The sequence below is a fragment of the Cyrtonyx montezumae genome, unplaced genomic scaffold, assembly GCF_038088225.1.
Source record: "Cyrtonyx montezumae isolate F1298 unplaced genomic scaffold, pur_monq_1.0 scaffold_23, whole genome shotgun sequence".
NCBI classification, from domain to species: Eukaryota; Metazoa; Chordata; class Aves; order Galliformes; family Odontophoridae; genus Cyrtonyx; species Cyrtonyx montezumae.
Genome location: NW_027071970.1, coordinates 12,320,286 through 12,334,267, shown reverse-complemented (window position 1 = coordinate 12,334,267; position 13,982 = coordinate 12,320,286). Strand labels below are relative to the sequence as shown.

Genomic DNA, 13,982 nt, shown 5'->3' with positions numbered 1-13,982 from the left:
TTTTTTTTTTTCTTCATGTTGTCTGTGTCTGTAAAGCTCATTTTAAAACCCAGAACTTCGGACGGTAGAAGTGACCTCACTGCAGGCTGGCGAAGGCCGCAGTGCGGCGGACGGAGCGCTTCAGGGGCCCCATTAGGGCGCCCAATGGCGGTCCCGATGTGGAGCGGCAGCCGAAGGCCACGAACATTACGCGTGCCGTATGAGCGGAGCGGGCAGCGCCTGGGCAGCCCCGGGGCAGCTGTAGTGAGTGAGGCAGCCGCACACCGCGCACGGCCTGCCGGCAGAGAACAGAGCCCGGAGAGGAGCTCGGCCGCCCGGGCCCTCCGCCGGCTGACGGCACGGCCGGTTCCGCCCCACAGCGGCTGTGTGAGGCGCGGTGAGGTGGGGGGGCGGCAGTTCCCGGCCCCGACTGCCTCAGAGAGCCCCTCGAGAACGGTCAGCCCCGCTCCCGCCCGGGCAAAAGGCAAAGCCCTTCCGGCCGTGCCCGCGCCGTGCCCGCGCCGTGCCCGCGCCGTGCCCGCGCCGTGCCCGCGCCGTGCCCGCGCCGTGCCCGCGCCGTGCCCGCGCCGTGCCCGCGGCGCCGGGGGCGGTGCCGCCGCGCCCCTCCCTCCCGCCGCCGCCGCAGGAAGCACGGGGCCGCGCGCCCTGCCCGCCGCCGCCATGCATTGTGGGGCGGCAGCAGCAGAGCCAAGATGGCGGCCAGCAGGAGGCTGATGAAGGTAAGAGCGGCGCCGCGCCGGGAAGGGCCGCGGGGTGGGGGCGCTCCTCCGGGCTCGGGCCGTCCGCCTTTCTCCCCTCCGAGGCGGGCAGCTCGAGCGGCCCTTCCCGTCCCCGGCACGGAGCGGCCGGGCGGGAGCGGTCGGCGCTTAGGCCGCGGCCGTGAGGGGCCGCGCCGCCTCCTCCGCGCCGCGCTCGGGCAGCGCTCCGCGGCCGCCGTTCTCTGCCCGGGGCCGCCCGGAGGGGCTCGGAGAGCGCCGCGAGGCCGTGCGGAGCGGGCCGGCCCCGTGTGCCTCCGGGGGCTCCGGCGGTGACTAAGCAAAGAGGAAGGACCGAGGGGGAAGGAAACGGCGCGGCCGGGACGCTCCGCGCTCGGCCCATCCCCGGGGCGGTGTGAGGGGCCGGGCCTTCTCCGCGGGCCGCGGTCGGCCGGGCTGGGGGGGGGCACGAGAGCGCCCGAAGCTCTCTCCGTCCGTCGGCCGCCGCCCTGCGGGAGCGGCTCCCGCTGCCCCCGCCGTGGGGGGAGGTGTCCCCGCCGCGGGTGGGGGCTTTGGGGCCCGTTGTTTGGGGGGGACGGACGAACCGTCGCGCCCGCGTGAGTCAGAGGCTTATCGGGATGAAGCATGGACCCGGGTTCAGAAGTTGTCTCGCTCGCTCCAGGCGCGGTGGTGGTTTTGTCTTCGGTGCGATGTTCTGAGATGAGAGGGGGCTTTCATAAGTGCAGACTCGGCCTTGGGTATGGGTTTCAGCAAAGAGAATGTTTTTACGTTACTATTCTGTTCGGGGTGGAAGTTGATGTATATAGCGATGCTGTTAACCGTTTCCTTTAAGAGGGGGTTTAGAGGTGCTTTCAAGGGTGTGGACCCGCAGTAGGGCCGGGGTTTTGCAGGGGGCTGTGGGTTGTTTGAGGTTACGTGTCTGCGGCTGGTCACATCCATGTGAAAGTGCACGGTTACTTTTGAGGAAGCCCATAGGCCAGTATTGCTTTTGTGAGACTCCTTTTGTCATTTTAATTGTGCTGTATAGGCACAAAAAAAAATAAATAGTAAATATACAATATGCGGAGTCATTCATATATGTATTGGATTAGCATGGGTAAGTTATTGGTTCTCCTTAAGGCTCCTGAGGAAATGACACTTGTTTTTTCTTTCATTTCTGGTAACTGTTATTTTTCTTGTAGTTTGAGAGTTATCACAACATCTGTAGCTTTGTATTTGAATTAGGTTCTTTGTTTTGGATAGGAAACAAGTGTAGCTTCTTGCAGGGCTGCCTTAATGGCTGGCCTGTTCAAAAGCACGTGGATACTTTCTTCTGAGAGGAAATAGATCTGATTCAATTTTGGACTATTTTAGCATAGAACACTAAAATCTGAGAGGTGAGGAAATTTGTCCCTAAATTTACAGAGCCCCTGTGCTTCCAAAGCATCAGGTAGTGCCCTGGTCTCCCTCTGAAATACCATAAAAATGCTTTCAATGGTGTGACCTTTTCTAGAACAACACTGGCAGTTTCTTTTCAGAGGGAGTGGTGTAGGAAGGAAGGAGACGTTGATGACTTCCCTCTTATGTTTTTACTTTCATTTTTATTGCCTTCTCTTTACGGACCATGAGTGTTATATGCTTTTTTCCTCCTTTTATGCAAGTCCAACAGCTGTGAGATGCTCTATCTCATAACTTGTCCAGGCTGTTAAATGGGCAGTTTCCCTTGTTCTCAGGGTCATAGGATGATGGGCAATTCCACATGTTGCTCGATATCCAAGATAAAAAACAAACAAACAACCAAGCCAGTAATAAGTAATGTACAATAAGCATTAACAGTTCTCTTCTTTGGGCTAAACATCAGTTTTGTCTTTGGTACCTGAGAATGAGTCTTTTATAGGTCACGTAACATGAAGGCATTTCCATTTCCGTAAGGTCTTGCCAACATTTTGAAGTGCTGTAATTTTTCTTGAATATGTGTCATACATCATAGTCACTCATATGAGTCACAGTGCCACAGAAACCAGGTGAAGTTGATTCACAATAACATGCAGCCTGCCCACAGACAACTGGAAATGCTGTTGTAGTTGCCACCTTGCAGGTGAAAGTGAGTTTCCTTTTCAGACTGTGCAGTTTGCAAACCTCCTTGGGAAAGAAGCATTGAAATTTTGCTATCATGCAGTTCAATTTTAACATTAAGTCAGGTTATAAAATGCATAAAGTTGTCTTGTTATTGCAAGCTCTGTGTGCAAGTGGCCTATCTTTGGCCAGAGCCCTAATTTATGGCCTCTTTTAGCAGAGCTTTATGCGATGGTCTGGTCTAACTGAAGTTTTCTGTTTGTTCAAGTCCTTCCGGGAGCACAACTAGGTTAGTAAAAATGGGAAATATTCATAGCTAATGAATCATGCTCCAGCAATATTTGAGGTGGAGTTTTGATCTCTGAGCCACCACTACGCCTCTTTAAAGAGCCACAGCTGTCAGATCTCAACTGCTTGTGGAATGTGAGAGGTGGGAATGAGGCAGCCAGCACTGAGGGTGTGTTATGTTGTTATGGGTTATCCCTTCTAGGATGGGACTGAGGACCAGACAAATGCAGAGTAATTAAAAAAGCAGCTTGTTCTTAGATTTTAGGGAGCTTCTTTGCTTTGTGACAGTGTCTTATAAAAAGCAGTATTTTCCCAAGGATAAATGACAGGGAGTGTACATCTGCAGGAGACCTGTGAGAGATTGCACTTTGTTGCATGGAACAAGCTGCTTTCTGGAGCTAGTACTCTGTGGAGAGGCAGTGCATAGTTGCAAAATTGAAAGGCTGTTTTGGTGCTGAATAGTCACAGTACCCACTTGGTGTCAGAGCAGTGTGTGCTTCTCAGGCACTTGGCAGCACTCGCTCTCAGGTGGTGCTGAGCTGTCCCGTGTCTGCAGCTTCTTCCTCCTGAGCTCATCTGCAGTGTGACCTGGTTGAGGTCTGCGCTTTTCCTTCCTGGCTTTTAGGTGTTAAAAGTGTTTGTAGCGTTAAGAATTTGAAATAGATTTAAAGTGTTGGTAATGATTCTTTAAATCTTCCTGTTTTCCCTCTGCCTCCATGATTCTGTAGTCATACGTTTATGCAACTGTTGAACTGGATTAATGAACCCAGGGCTGTGCCCATGTGCGTGCTCTGCGACGCCAAGCAAGGTGTTGGAAACTAATTCTCCAAGTGTCCAAACACTGCTTCTCAGTGACAAGGGGTGGATGGCCTTGAGCAATACGTGGCTGTCTCTGCACAGAAGTGAGAGAACGGATTCCATGTTTTGAAAATGAAAATTGAAAAAACAAAAGATTTTTAATCAAAACTTAAAGAAAACATTTCCAAATAAAGATCAGATGAAAGCATTCTGCCAAAAGGTAGAACTGATAAATAAAAAGGCATGTGAACACGTGGAGCTGCGGTGTCACAGTGTCTTGGTTTCAGACATTTTATAATAGCTCCTAAATGAGCCAGGATCTGGTTTGTTTGGTTTCTTTAACATTTCTCAGCAGTACACATGATTCAGAAAGTCGACTTGGAGTTCCTTATCAATGTCTTGGAGCCTGTTTAACTTTGTCGCACATCTTTTTAGATAATGTTTGAATGGGTAAACAAATTGTAAACACTAGGTAAGCAAGGTGTAGTCATTTCAGAAGACCTTTGTTTTCCTTTATGAATTTAATAGCATCTGGAGCTTAATGCAGAACTTCCTGAAGTCAATGAACTTAACTGTTGCAGTGTTCACTGCATCTTCCTATCTAGTTTGTTTCTTTTTAGACAAGTCCCGAAACCTCAAAGTTGTATAAGCAAAACAGCTCCAGGATTGTGCTGAACATCAGTGGTTGTTTTTTTTGTTTTTTTGTTTTTAAGTCTTCAATGAATTTTGAGGAGCTAGGAATTCTAAGCATTATTGTAATCTATGGATTTAGGCGTGAATCTAGTATTCATCTTTCTTTTAAAAGGCAGATACGTTTTACTAAGTGATCTTTAGGGTCTTTTCCAACCCAAGGCATTCTATGATTTTGAGGTAATGTTTCAGTCATTTGATTTTTCAATAGTGTGGCATCATTTGTGCTGTTTGAAGCAAAAAAATGAAACTTCATCTGTGTATTGATGCTGTATGAGAAAGGTGCTGTGTATTTCCAGGCCTGCTGTCAGCATTCTCCCTGAAGATTGGGTGTTACCCCTGAAACTGTGTTTTCTCCTTTCCATGTGCTGGGCAGAACAGTTATCTGAACATACCCAAACTACAAGTGCCATGTCCCGAGGGAGCCCTGAGAGATGCACAAACATTTGTGTGCTCTCCCCATTTATTACAGCAGCCAGGTCGTGTGCAGCACTGATACCAGTGGGAAGTTAGAGGTGACTTAAACTCCTACTGCAGCATTCTAACCTTTAGTTATGCTGCTTCTGTACAGCTTTAATCGTGTTCCTTGGCAAAGGGGTGGAGGACACGAGGAATTATTCTGTTTGCTGTCTGCTTAGACTATTAAGAATTATTTTAAAATAAATACCCAGACTGTATTCTTGTACCCCATAAAGTAACTTGTGACCCTTTAAGCTTAAACTCGCGTAACTCAAGTATTCACTTCTAATCTGTGCTGTTTGCTGACATTTAGTAGTTCGTTCACTTCCAGCAGTGAGCATATACTTGAGTCTGCTTCTGTAGTTCTGAGGAAATTTAGATCTTTATTGGGGGTTTTCTTCATGTCCAGAAAAAAACAAAACAAAAAAAACACTTCCACCTCTTTTTAATCCTGAATGCTTAATCTCTTATCACTCCTGATGATTTAGACATAAAAATAATAAAAATAGTAATTAGAAATGTAGCATTGCATTGTAAATATGCTTCTAGGATAAGAAAAGTCACTTCTAGGACAAATTGGAGCCTATCTTTAGCAGGTTATTCAGGTGAGTCATATCTCCATGTGAGGGAAAGGACTGCCTGCTTTATCCTGTTTCCTGTTCAGTTACTGGTTACTCCTGCAGGACCCAAGGCAGCAGGGGAAGAAGCACAGAATGTGGTCCGACGCGCTGCGGTCATCCACCGCTACTCTGATTATGAAGGTGGAATCCAGGATACTTCCAGGTGTCATTTTAAAAGGGAATATGAACAGAGAGCCTGCTGGCTCTTCCCTGTAGTATCTTCCAGGCTGTTTAATTCCACTCCCGTACGATGGCCTTGATGAAAAATAAGGAGCAATTTGTGTATTTGTTGGGATTTTTTCCTTTTGTGCATTATCTACAGTTTTATGATCTATGCCATGGATGATGGCAATTCTCAAGTAGTCATTTGTTTTTTAATGCAAATCTACTTGTGAAGTACAGGTGCTTCATTTTCCATTAACACAAAGCCATTCTATTTTTTAATTAGCTTAATAATAATGTTTTAAGTATATTGGGAAGTTATTAAACATTTTTTCTTTTCCTGTTTGAAGGGCGAAGTATTTGTGTTGCATGTTCATTCACACTTAAACGCATAGTGCTAAATTGGTGCATTCTCTCTGGTCTACGGTGGGGTTTATCCCCATGGGACAGTTGTTTTTCAGACCTGGCACTGTGTGTGTGCAGAGCTGCAGGACAGGCCTGAGCTGCTCCGGAGCTCAGCACTCAGAGCCCTCTAATGCTCTGCGTGGCTGCGCGCTTTCAGTGCGGCCCCTGTGCGTGTAGCTGGTGGTTAAGCACAGCGCCGCTGGAAATGAGGCTGCTCCCGGTGAAGCTGTGTGCTCCTGCCCCTCAGGAGCGCTTTTTCCCGATGTGTGTGGGCATATGGTCACGTGCTTCAGACTTGGAAACGCTGGGGGGGGGTTTACATTTTGTGTTAAGGGACTTGAACTTGAATTCGTTAAATTGTCTTCACAGATAAAACTCCTGAAGGACTGTTGTTACTGCAGAAAGAGGTGGAGCCTTGAGGTTTTTTTTTTTTTTCTTAGAGGTTCCCAATGAAATAAAAACTCAGGGAAACAGCTGCTGCAGTACAGCTATAGTCACATAAAGTAGCATAAATACTTGCTTCAATGATACCTATATCTAACCAATAAAAAATGGTTTTACTGGTGGTTGACAGGTACAGAAAGATACCTTCTTTGTATTCCTTCTGGATACAGCTATAGAGAGGGGCACCTTAATAAATGCTGTGAGCTCTGAGGTATGAAACAGCTCAAGTTCTTGATCTAGGTAAGAGGAGTATTGCATAGATATGAGGGTTTGCATCATTTAAGTTGATCTTGCAGGGATTTACTGGTTTCCAGTTGAAATAGTTGGTCTGTTCTGTGACTTGATAAGTTTTTAAAACTATTATGAAATAGTTCTTCCAAATCACCACTTTTCATTTAGGTAAGTGCATCCTACAGTGCACTTTATCTTTGTGCTTCAGTTATCAAAGCATGGTATCAAAGGCTTTGGTTTGCATTTGAACTGTAAAAACATTTTTAAACGTGTGTATTTTAAGTGCTGCTACTGCGTTATATATGCAGTGATGTTATTTACTAAGTACTGCTGTGTATCTGTGACATACCAAAAAATGTCCCTTTTCAAATAACGTGCCTCAGAGAATTGTACTTCTTGCAGGGGCAGCGTTTTGTTGTGTGTGGGTTGCTGCTGCTGAAGCCTCAGGCTCCTCTGGGGTTAGAGGAACTTGCATCATGCCTCGTGTTAGTATTAACTGTTGACTTAAACTCTGCTTGTTTTCCAGGAGCTCGAAGAAATCCGCAAATGTGGAATGAAAAACTTCCGTAATATCCAGGTTGATGAAGCTAATTTATTGACCTGGCAAGGGCTTATTGTTCCTGTGAGTATGGAATACTCCTTATTTTAATGAGCTTTAAAACAAAGTGATGATCATTTGTACCATAAATCCACAGTATAGCGTTGCTGATGTGGCCGTTGAATAGTTTTTGTACACTGACAGGATTTCTTCCTTTTGTGAAAGCTGGCTCTCAGAGTTGTTTTCTGGGCACTGAATGGTGGTTATGGTTTTAATTCTTGGCCCTCTTTAGGCTTCTTATACAGTCTTAGGCAGGTATTGTAGTCTTTCTGTCTCACTTCATGTGAGTGCCTTGTGTGGTTTTATTAGCGTCCAACAACGTTAGTAAGTGTTAATTAAAAGTAGTGTGAACGAAAATGTGTACATAATTGAAAGAGGCTCTAAACAACTGTGATTGGTACCTGAGTGAATGCTGCATAACTGTGGGTCTGGTCCAGAAAATGATGGCCACTGGAGAGGCTGTAGACTCAGTGATGGTGCTGGGTTGCTTGGGAAAGGTCCTGCAAAGAAGCAGGTGAATTCTGTAGCTTATCTCAGGCAGAACATACAAAATCTACATCAAAGGAGAATGCCTGAGGTACGAAATACTTCATTTACTTATCAGTTGATTTTGGTGTATGTCTTCTTGGGGTTGTTTTGATTGGTTGGGGTGCTTTGTTTGTAAATGATGATATTCGTTTCTAGGGGAAAAAAATAGTGTTGAAAAAAGTCTGGTACTGGGAAAAGGTTTGAATTTTTACAAGTGAGATCTTTTAAAAGAAAGCCCTTGGGCATTAATTGCTTCCAAAAACACTAATGCTGCTGTTTTTTAAGAGCATAATAGAAGTAGATAACCACTGCATTAGTCAAACAGAGAGGGACTCACTAGATTCCTGCTGTCCCCTTCGTAGCATAATGGGTTTCTTGGTTGCGTGGATTTTCACCTCCCTTTATTTTCCACTGCTGCAGCTTGTGTACATCAACTACTTCTAAGTCTAGGTCTTCACTTCTGCTTTTCCTTGGATGCTACTTAGAAGGTCTCCTAACCAGTGTAAATTCTTCTGAAAAAAACCAAAGCATCATTTTGGCACCGCTTTGCTTTTGTAGCTGAAGGCCATTCCCAAACTTGGGTCATGTTGTCTGCTACAATCACTGTGCGGCCTTTGAAGTACTGTAGAACAGATTTAGTTTACTCACATCCTGTGAGCAAGTTCCTCGAGTGGTTGAGTCCACTCTTTCTAATAAAGCAACCAGGATTTGGTGCTAAAATTTGACATGAATGAGGAAGAGTGCTTTTCAGGCCACTCTGATACTTGTGGTTCACCAGTACCGAGTTAGCATTTGGGTAACACTTAGAAGTGGTGCATGGTTGGTAAACATGGCTAGTAAAGCACAACATGAGAAGTTAGTTTGCTGCTGTTAAGGTTAACAGTATGTGGGGTACAATGTCTGTTTATCGCAAGGGAAGAAGCCTTAATTCTCTACTGGTAAAGTTAAGAGGGAGTTTTGTCACAAAATCTATGCTTATTAAAGCAATTAATAGTTATGTGTCATAGCTGTTTGGAGAGTACTATGGATTGTTCTTTCAATGAATTGCTATGCTTCCTCTGAAGCATAATTTTTTTGTTCAGCTGTTGCTGTGCTGGGATGGACGGCTTGAAAATATCAAATATGAACTGGTTGCAAGTGAGGGGTGGGTTTTTTTTTTGGTGGTAGTGGTGGTTTTTAGGTTTTTCCCCAAGTATTCTTTGTAAGTTTTACATGCTGTTTCCACTTCTGTTCGTGTTAAGGGTTTGAGGTACTGTCTTTAGTAGACTAACCAATTACTGATTACTAAACTCTGTAACTAGGCATTATTTTTGTTTGCTTCTTAATTAAAATATTAAAGATATGAAGGTTAGTATTTTGACAGTGTTCATGCAGTAGTGCTCTAAAAACCTTTATGCAGCACAGTTTGTTTTTCAGTGCTTGTTGAGTTGAGAAGCATGTTGGAGATGGTTTGTCAATGCTTTCCTGTTCTAAATCGTTCCCTGTGTTGAGACAGCACTGTTTGATTTCTAACACCAATATGAGGCTCCTGGCTGTTAGAAAAGGTGCTGCTGGTTTACGGTGAATTTTATTTCACTTTGTCCATAGCAAGCACTTCTGATAAACTTGTATGGAGCAAAAATACATCAGGTGAATGCCAGTCAAGCATTGGCTGTCTGTGTTCCAACATTTATGATTCAGACACTCTACCTTGTCAGTATAAATGTAAGAAATTATAGGAAATGGATTTCTTGAATATTCTGTGTTCTGTCTCTTGAAAAGATGAGCAACTGCTTTACATTTTTTTTAGTTAAATTTTATTGGTAAGTTATGGTGAAAAGCTATTCTGCCTGAAAGAGTCAAGCAGAAAATGGGTGTTGTTAAGCCAGGTCTGATCCTGCAGCATTTCACTGAACACCTTCACACATTGTAGCAGGTGATGGAGGCAAGGATGAAGCAAACGATGTGAGGAGGGGGCATTGCCTTAAACTGCCACTACAGACAGAAAGCTCTTTGTTAAAGTTACGCCTTTAGAATTGCTTAGCTAAAAAGTGGTATTAAACTACTGAGCTGTTTCTTCCCTTGACTCAAAAAATCATGTGTTACTTCTTAGAAATGCACAACCAGACTTCTGGGTATGGATGAAAATAAAATTGAATGTTATGTGTTGAATAACATCTTCATGGAGTGCTCTCCAAGCCATTTGTAAAGTATGCGTAAAACTCTGGAGCATGAAGGAAATGGTCTGATAGATAATGAGGAGTGATTATACTTAACACAAACTGGAAACTAATTCTTCAAGTGTTTGGGGAGGCTTTGTGTCCTGGTTATTGCTCCTTGTAGGATGCCATTTTCAACATCTTAAAATATGGCAGTAGTTTTTTTTCTGCCTTTCTTCTGCAGTTAGCATTTGAAATAGTACCAGCAGTGGAAAGATCTTTGCCTGCTTCACAGTTCTCTCATCGTACTCCATCAAAAATGATCTGATAACAGTGGGTGCTAAAACTGCCTACGAATTCAGAATGTTCTCATCAGCAGATGCAGTGGATATCTATCTTTAGTACAAATTAATGCTCAGCAGATTTTTATGTAGTCAGCACAAAAAGGATCTCAGAACGTTTATGGGAATCTGACAAATCAAACTGCTTTGCTGTTCGAACCACCATGTTGTGAGAGAGACAAAATAAGCACCAGTATCCTCGTGAGGTTTCCTGTTTGTGTGTCAGAAAGGGTTTACAGTGTATTTCAAAATACTAATAAATATGGGAATAAAAATACTTATTAGGTCTTTGAGCATGGGGTAGATGGAACTGGCTGCTTTCCTACTGGCAGAAATGTCATCCAGCTTCAGAGCAGTGGTAGTCTGCCTTTTCCTTGGTGAAATACGGAGGTGACAGAGGTTACACGGCCTCTTTGTTACTGCATGAGTTTTGAGCTTCATAGATGTAGAAATGTGTTTGGGGAAAAAGATCTTTAAAAGGGTCACCTAATAGACTGAAGTCCAGAACATGCTTTTAGTTAAAATCTGTGTGCTGTGGAGTGGTGGGTTCTTTACGTTCTGTCATCTTGTTGCAGGACAATCCTCCATATGACAAAGGAGCCTTCAGAATCGAAATCAACTTTCCAGCAGAATATCCATTCAAACCTCCCAAGATTACATTTAAAACAAAGATCTATCACCCTAACATCGACGAAAAGGGGCAGGTTTGTCTGCCAGTAATTAGTGCTGAAAACTGGAAGCCAGCAACCAAAACTGACCAAGGTAGGACTCCTGATGGAGGGAAAAAGAAAAAAAAGGGTATTAGGAGGCTCTGTGTCATGTGTTTGGAGCAAACAGTATTTTAGCTTGTCAGCTGGTCACTGCTTTTCTGGTTTATCCATTTTCCTGAGGTTTGCCTCATAAATACGTTTTAAGTAAAGCATGCAACTCTTTTGGAATGTCGTTTTGCTATTAGAACATAAGGTAATGGCACTGACTCGTGGCATTTCCACCTCCAGGAAACCACAAAACTCTTAATGACTGGAGAGTTCATTAAGATCACGTCTTTGATATTTTCAAACAATGAAAACTACCTTAAAACTACAGTTTGGGAGATAACTGTGGTATTAAAATTGCACAAGTCTCTCATTCTGTTGTTTTGCAGTCTTTTCCTCTTTCTTCCTGGCTTTGTTTTAGCAGTGTCAGTGTTTGTTGCTAATCTGTCTTTCTCTGAACCTGCAGCAGTGTAATTACAGCCCTTAAACACGTACTTCTTTTTCTGTAGAACTGCTTTGCACTGGGAAATAAACTTCAGTCCATTTGCTATTGTAGCTTTCTCACAAGGAAATAGTGTTGCATTGTTAGTATGGTATGAAGACAATTGGCTTTGTTCCTTCAAGTGTCAGAAGGCAGAGATATTAGGCTAATCATAGTAATTAACTCATGTTTCATGTAATGCATGTGTATCTGAAAGTTGAAGTTTTTATTAATTGTGCTTAATATTAAGATGGACTGTGATAGTACAGTTGTGAAATACTCTGGGTATTAAGGTAACAACTGTTAGAACAATTTTTTTTTTCCATCTTGTGTTAAATGGCTTTAGAGAGTTACTGTCCCAGCAGTGTTTTGTCAGGCTTTGCTGAGTGAAAAGGGATTGTTATCTGCAGTATTAGTTTGTCACAGTAAGAAACCCTCCTGCAGTGACAGGCTTACCCTGGGGGACTTGGAGTTTTGGGAGGTGTATTTCCCCCCTTCCTTTCAGGTAAAGGTAGAAAAGAGTACAAGTGTGAGAAGATTGTGCTCTGAAAGCCCATTCTGTGGCATTTTTTGTCCTCCGGAGTGATGAGTGTTGTAAGCACTTACATTGCAAACCCTGTGAGGATGCAGCTGAACTGGGAGGTGGCAGACTGAAAGCAACCCCTGATGCTTTGCTGTTGTAGATCTCGTGGTGCTAACTGTGGCTGTCAGCATTTTGTGAGTGCAGAAGGAGGCCAATGGCTGTAGGAATGGCACAGTTAACAGTTTTGGTACACTTGATTTTAAAAAGCCTTAGGGTACTGCTTTGTATTACTCTGGGAAGTCCATACCTTGAGTAGAAAATTCTTAATATTGCTGTTCAGGGAAATCCATCTTCTGTGTGCTCGCTGTCTGCAGACTTGCTGAGTTACACATACACTTCTCAGTGGATGGATCTGAGAACTCGTGGTAATTGTGACCAATCTGTCATTGCTGCTCATGTGTACAGGGCAAATGCAGCAGTGTTTCATGGTAGTGTCCCAGGCTCACTATGAGCACGCTGGTGAGAGTGGGGAGTGGCTTCCTTTGAAAGTGGTGTGGGAATGCTGCTGAAATGGCTGTGAGCAGCAGGATGAAAAGCACCTCACAGTTCTTACCGTTTACTTAGTATATCTACACTAGAATATGTATTTGGTAGCTCAAAATAATGTCAAGAGTTCTTCCCTGTTTACAGGGGAAGAAAGAATCACTGGGAAATAAAACTGGAAAAAAATGGCTTCCGAAAGTAGGCCCATTTACAACTGAATTGCCTAATTTATTGTATGAGTTATTAAGAAAAAACGTTCAGTGAAAGAAATTCTGGGTCCCTCTTTGCTCAGTCCATTGCAGGTGGAGTTGTCTGTGGAGCTCCTTGCTCAGCCACACGGAGGGCAGGGTGCTCAGTACTTGGGGAAGAATCTTGTCGTGCCTTTTGGTCTTTATTCAGAGGTGGTTGGTTTGGTTTACAGATGTGATTTTCCGATGTATTTGCTGTTGCTGAACTAAAAGCTGGGATATGACTGCAGCTTATTCGTGTGGTGTCTTACTCTGCTCTTGAAAAGACCCTGGACTTATTGGGATACGTTTAAATGCAGTTTAAGTTACTTTCTTATTGGTGAATTTTACTGACGTTTTGATCTTCTCTCTAGAAGTCAACAGTCTCAGTGTCTGACAGTGTTGTTACTTCTTTTGACAGTAATCCAGTCCCTCATAGCACTGGTGAATGATCCACAGCCTGAGCACCCCCTGCGGGCTGACCTAGCTGAAGAATACTCTAAGGACCGTAAAAAATTCTGTAAGAACGCTGAAGAGTTTACAAAGAAATATGGTGAGAAGCGACCAGTGGACTAAAATCTGACACAGCTGCTGTCAGCAGCGTGAGAGAAGGTCGGAGCAGTGCGTTTGAGACACCCGTAAAGCAGGACTCTATGGAAAATTGACAAGTGCCACCTTTTGGTGTTAACTTGTGGCTGTTACTAACTTTCTACAGTTTTCTTAATCAAAAGTGAGCTAGGTAACCTGTAAAGAAAGAATTAAAAATCTAAGACATTCTAGTTCTGCTTTCTTTGTTTAAAAATCACTGCTTCAATATACTTTAAAGTATGCTGTTTTCTTTTTTTTTTTTGTCAGAATTTATCATGAATATCTTAGACTTATATTCTGCCCTTAAGTGGAAAAGGTTGTGGCTGTCATTTCTTACTTTTCCTCGCAGTTACCACTATCCTGAGTTCATTTAATTCAGCATTGAATTTTTG

At 43.9% G+C, this 13,982-nt stretch overlaps 1 protein-coding gene across 1 annotated transcript; it reads left to right on the top strand.

Annotated features, from left to right (window-relative positions):
• The first annotated feature begins 644 nt into the window (after window positions 1-644).
• On the top strand, window positions 645-13,604 carry UBE2L3 (ubiquitin conjugating enzyme E2 L3). The gene is made up of 4 exons (XM_065739293.1): window positions 645-719; window positions 7,395-7,490; window positions 11,049-11,235; window positions 13,424-13,604. Exons 1-4 carry the CDS (start codon window positions 693-695, stop codon window positions 13,576-13,578), a joined length of 465 nt encoding a protein of 154 aa, XP_065595365.1. The 5' UTR covers window positions 645-692; the 3' UTR covers window positions 13,579-13,604.
• The last annotated feature ends 378 nt before the right edge of the window (window positions 13,605-13,982 follow it).

Excerpts from the sequence above, each read along its gene's own strand:
- UBE2L3 (XM_065739293.1), top strand. The coding sequence starts at position 693 with ATGGCGGCCAGCAGGAGGCTGATGAAG. Across the intron at positions 720-7,394 it reads CCAGCAGGAGGCTGATGAAG|GAGCTCGAAGAAATCCGCAA; the intron begins GTAAGAGCGGCG and ends CTTGTTTTCCAG. Across the intron at positions 11,236-13,423 it reads AGCAACCAAAACTGACCAAG|TAATCCAGTCCCTCATAGCA; the intron begins GTAGGACTCCTG and ends TTCTTTTGACAG.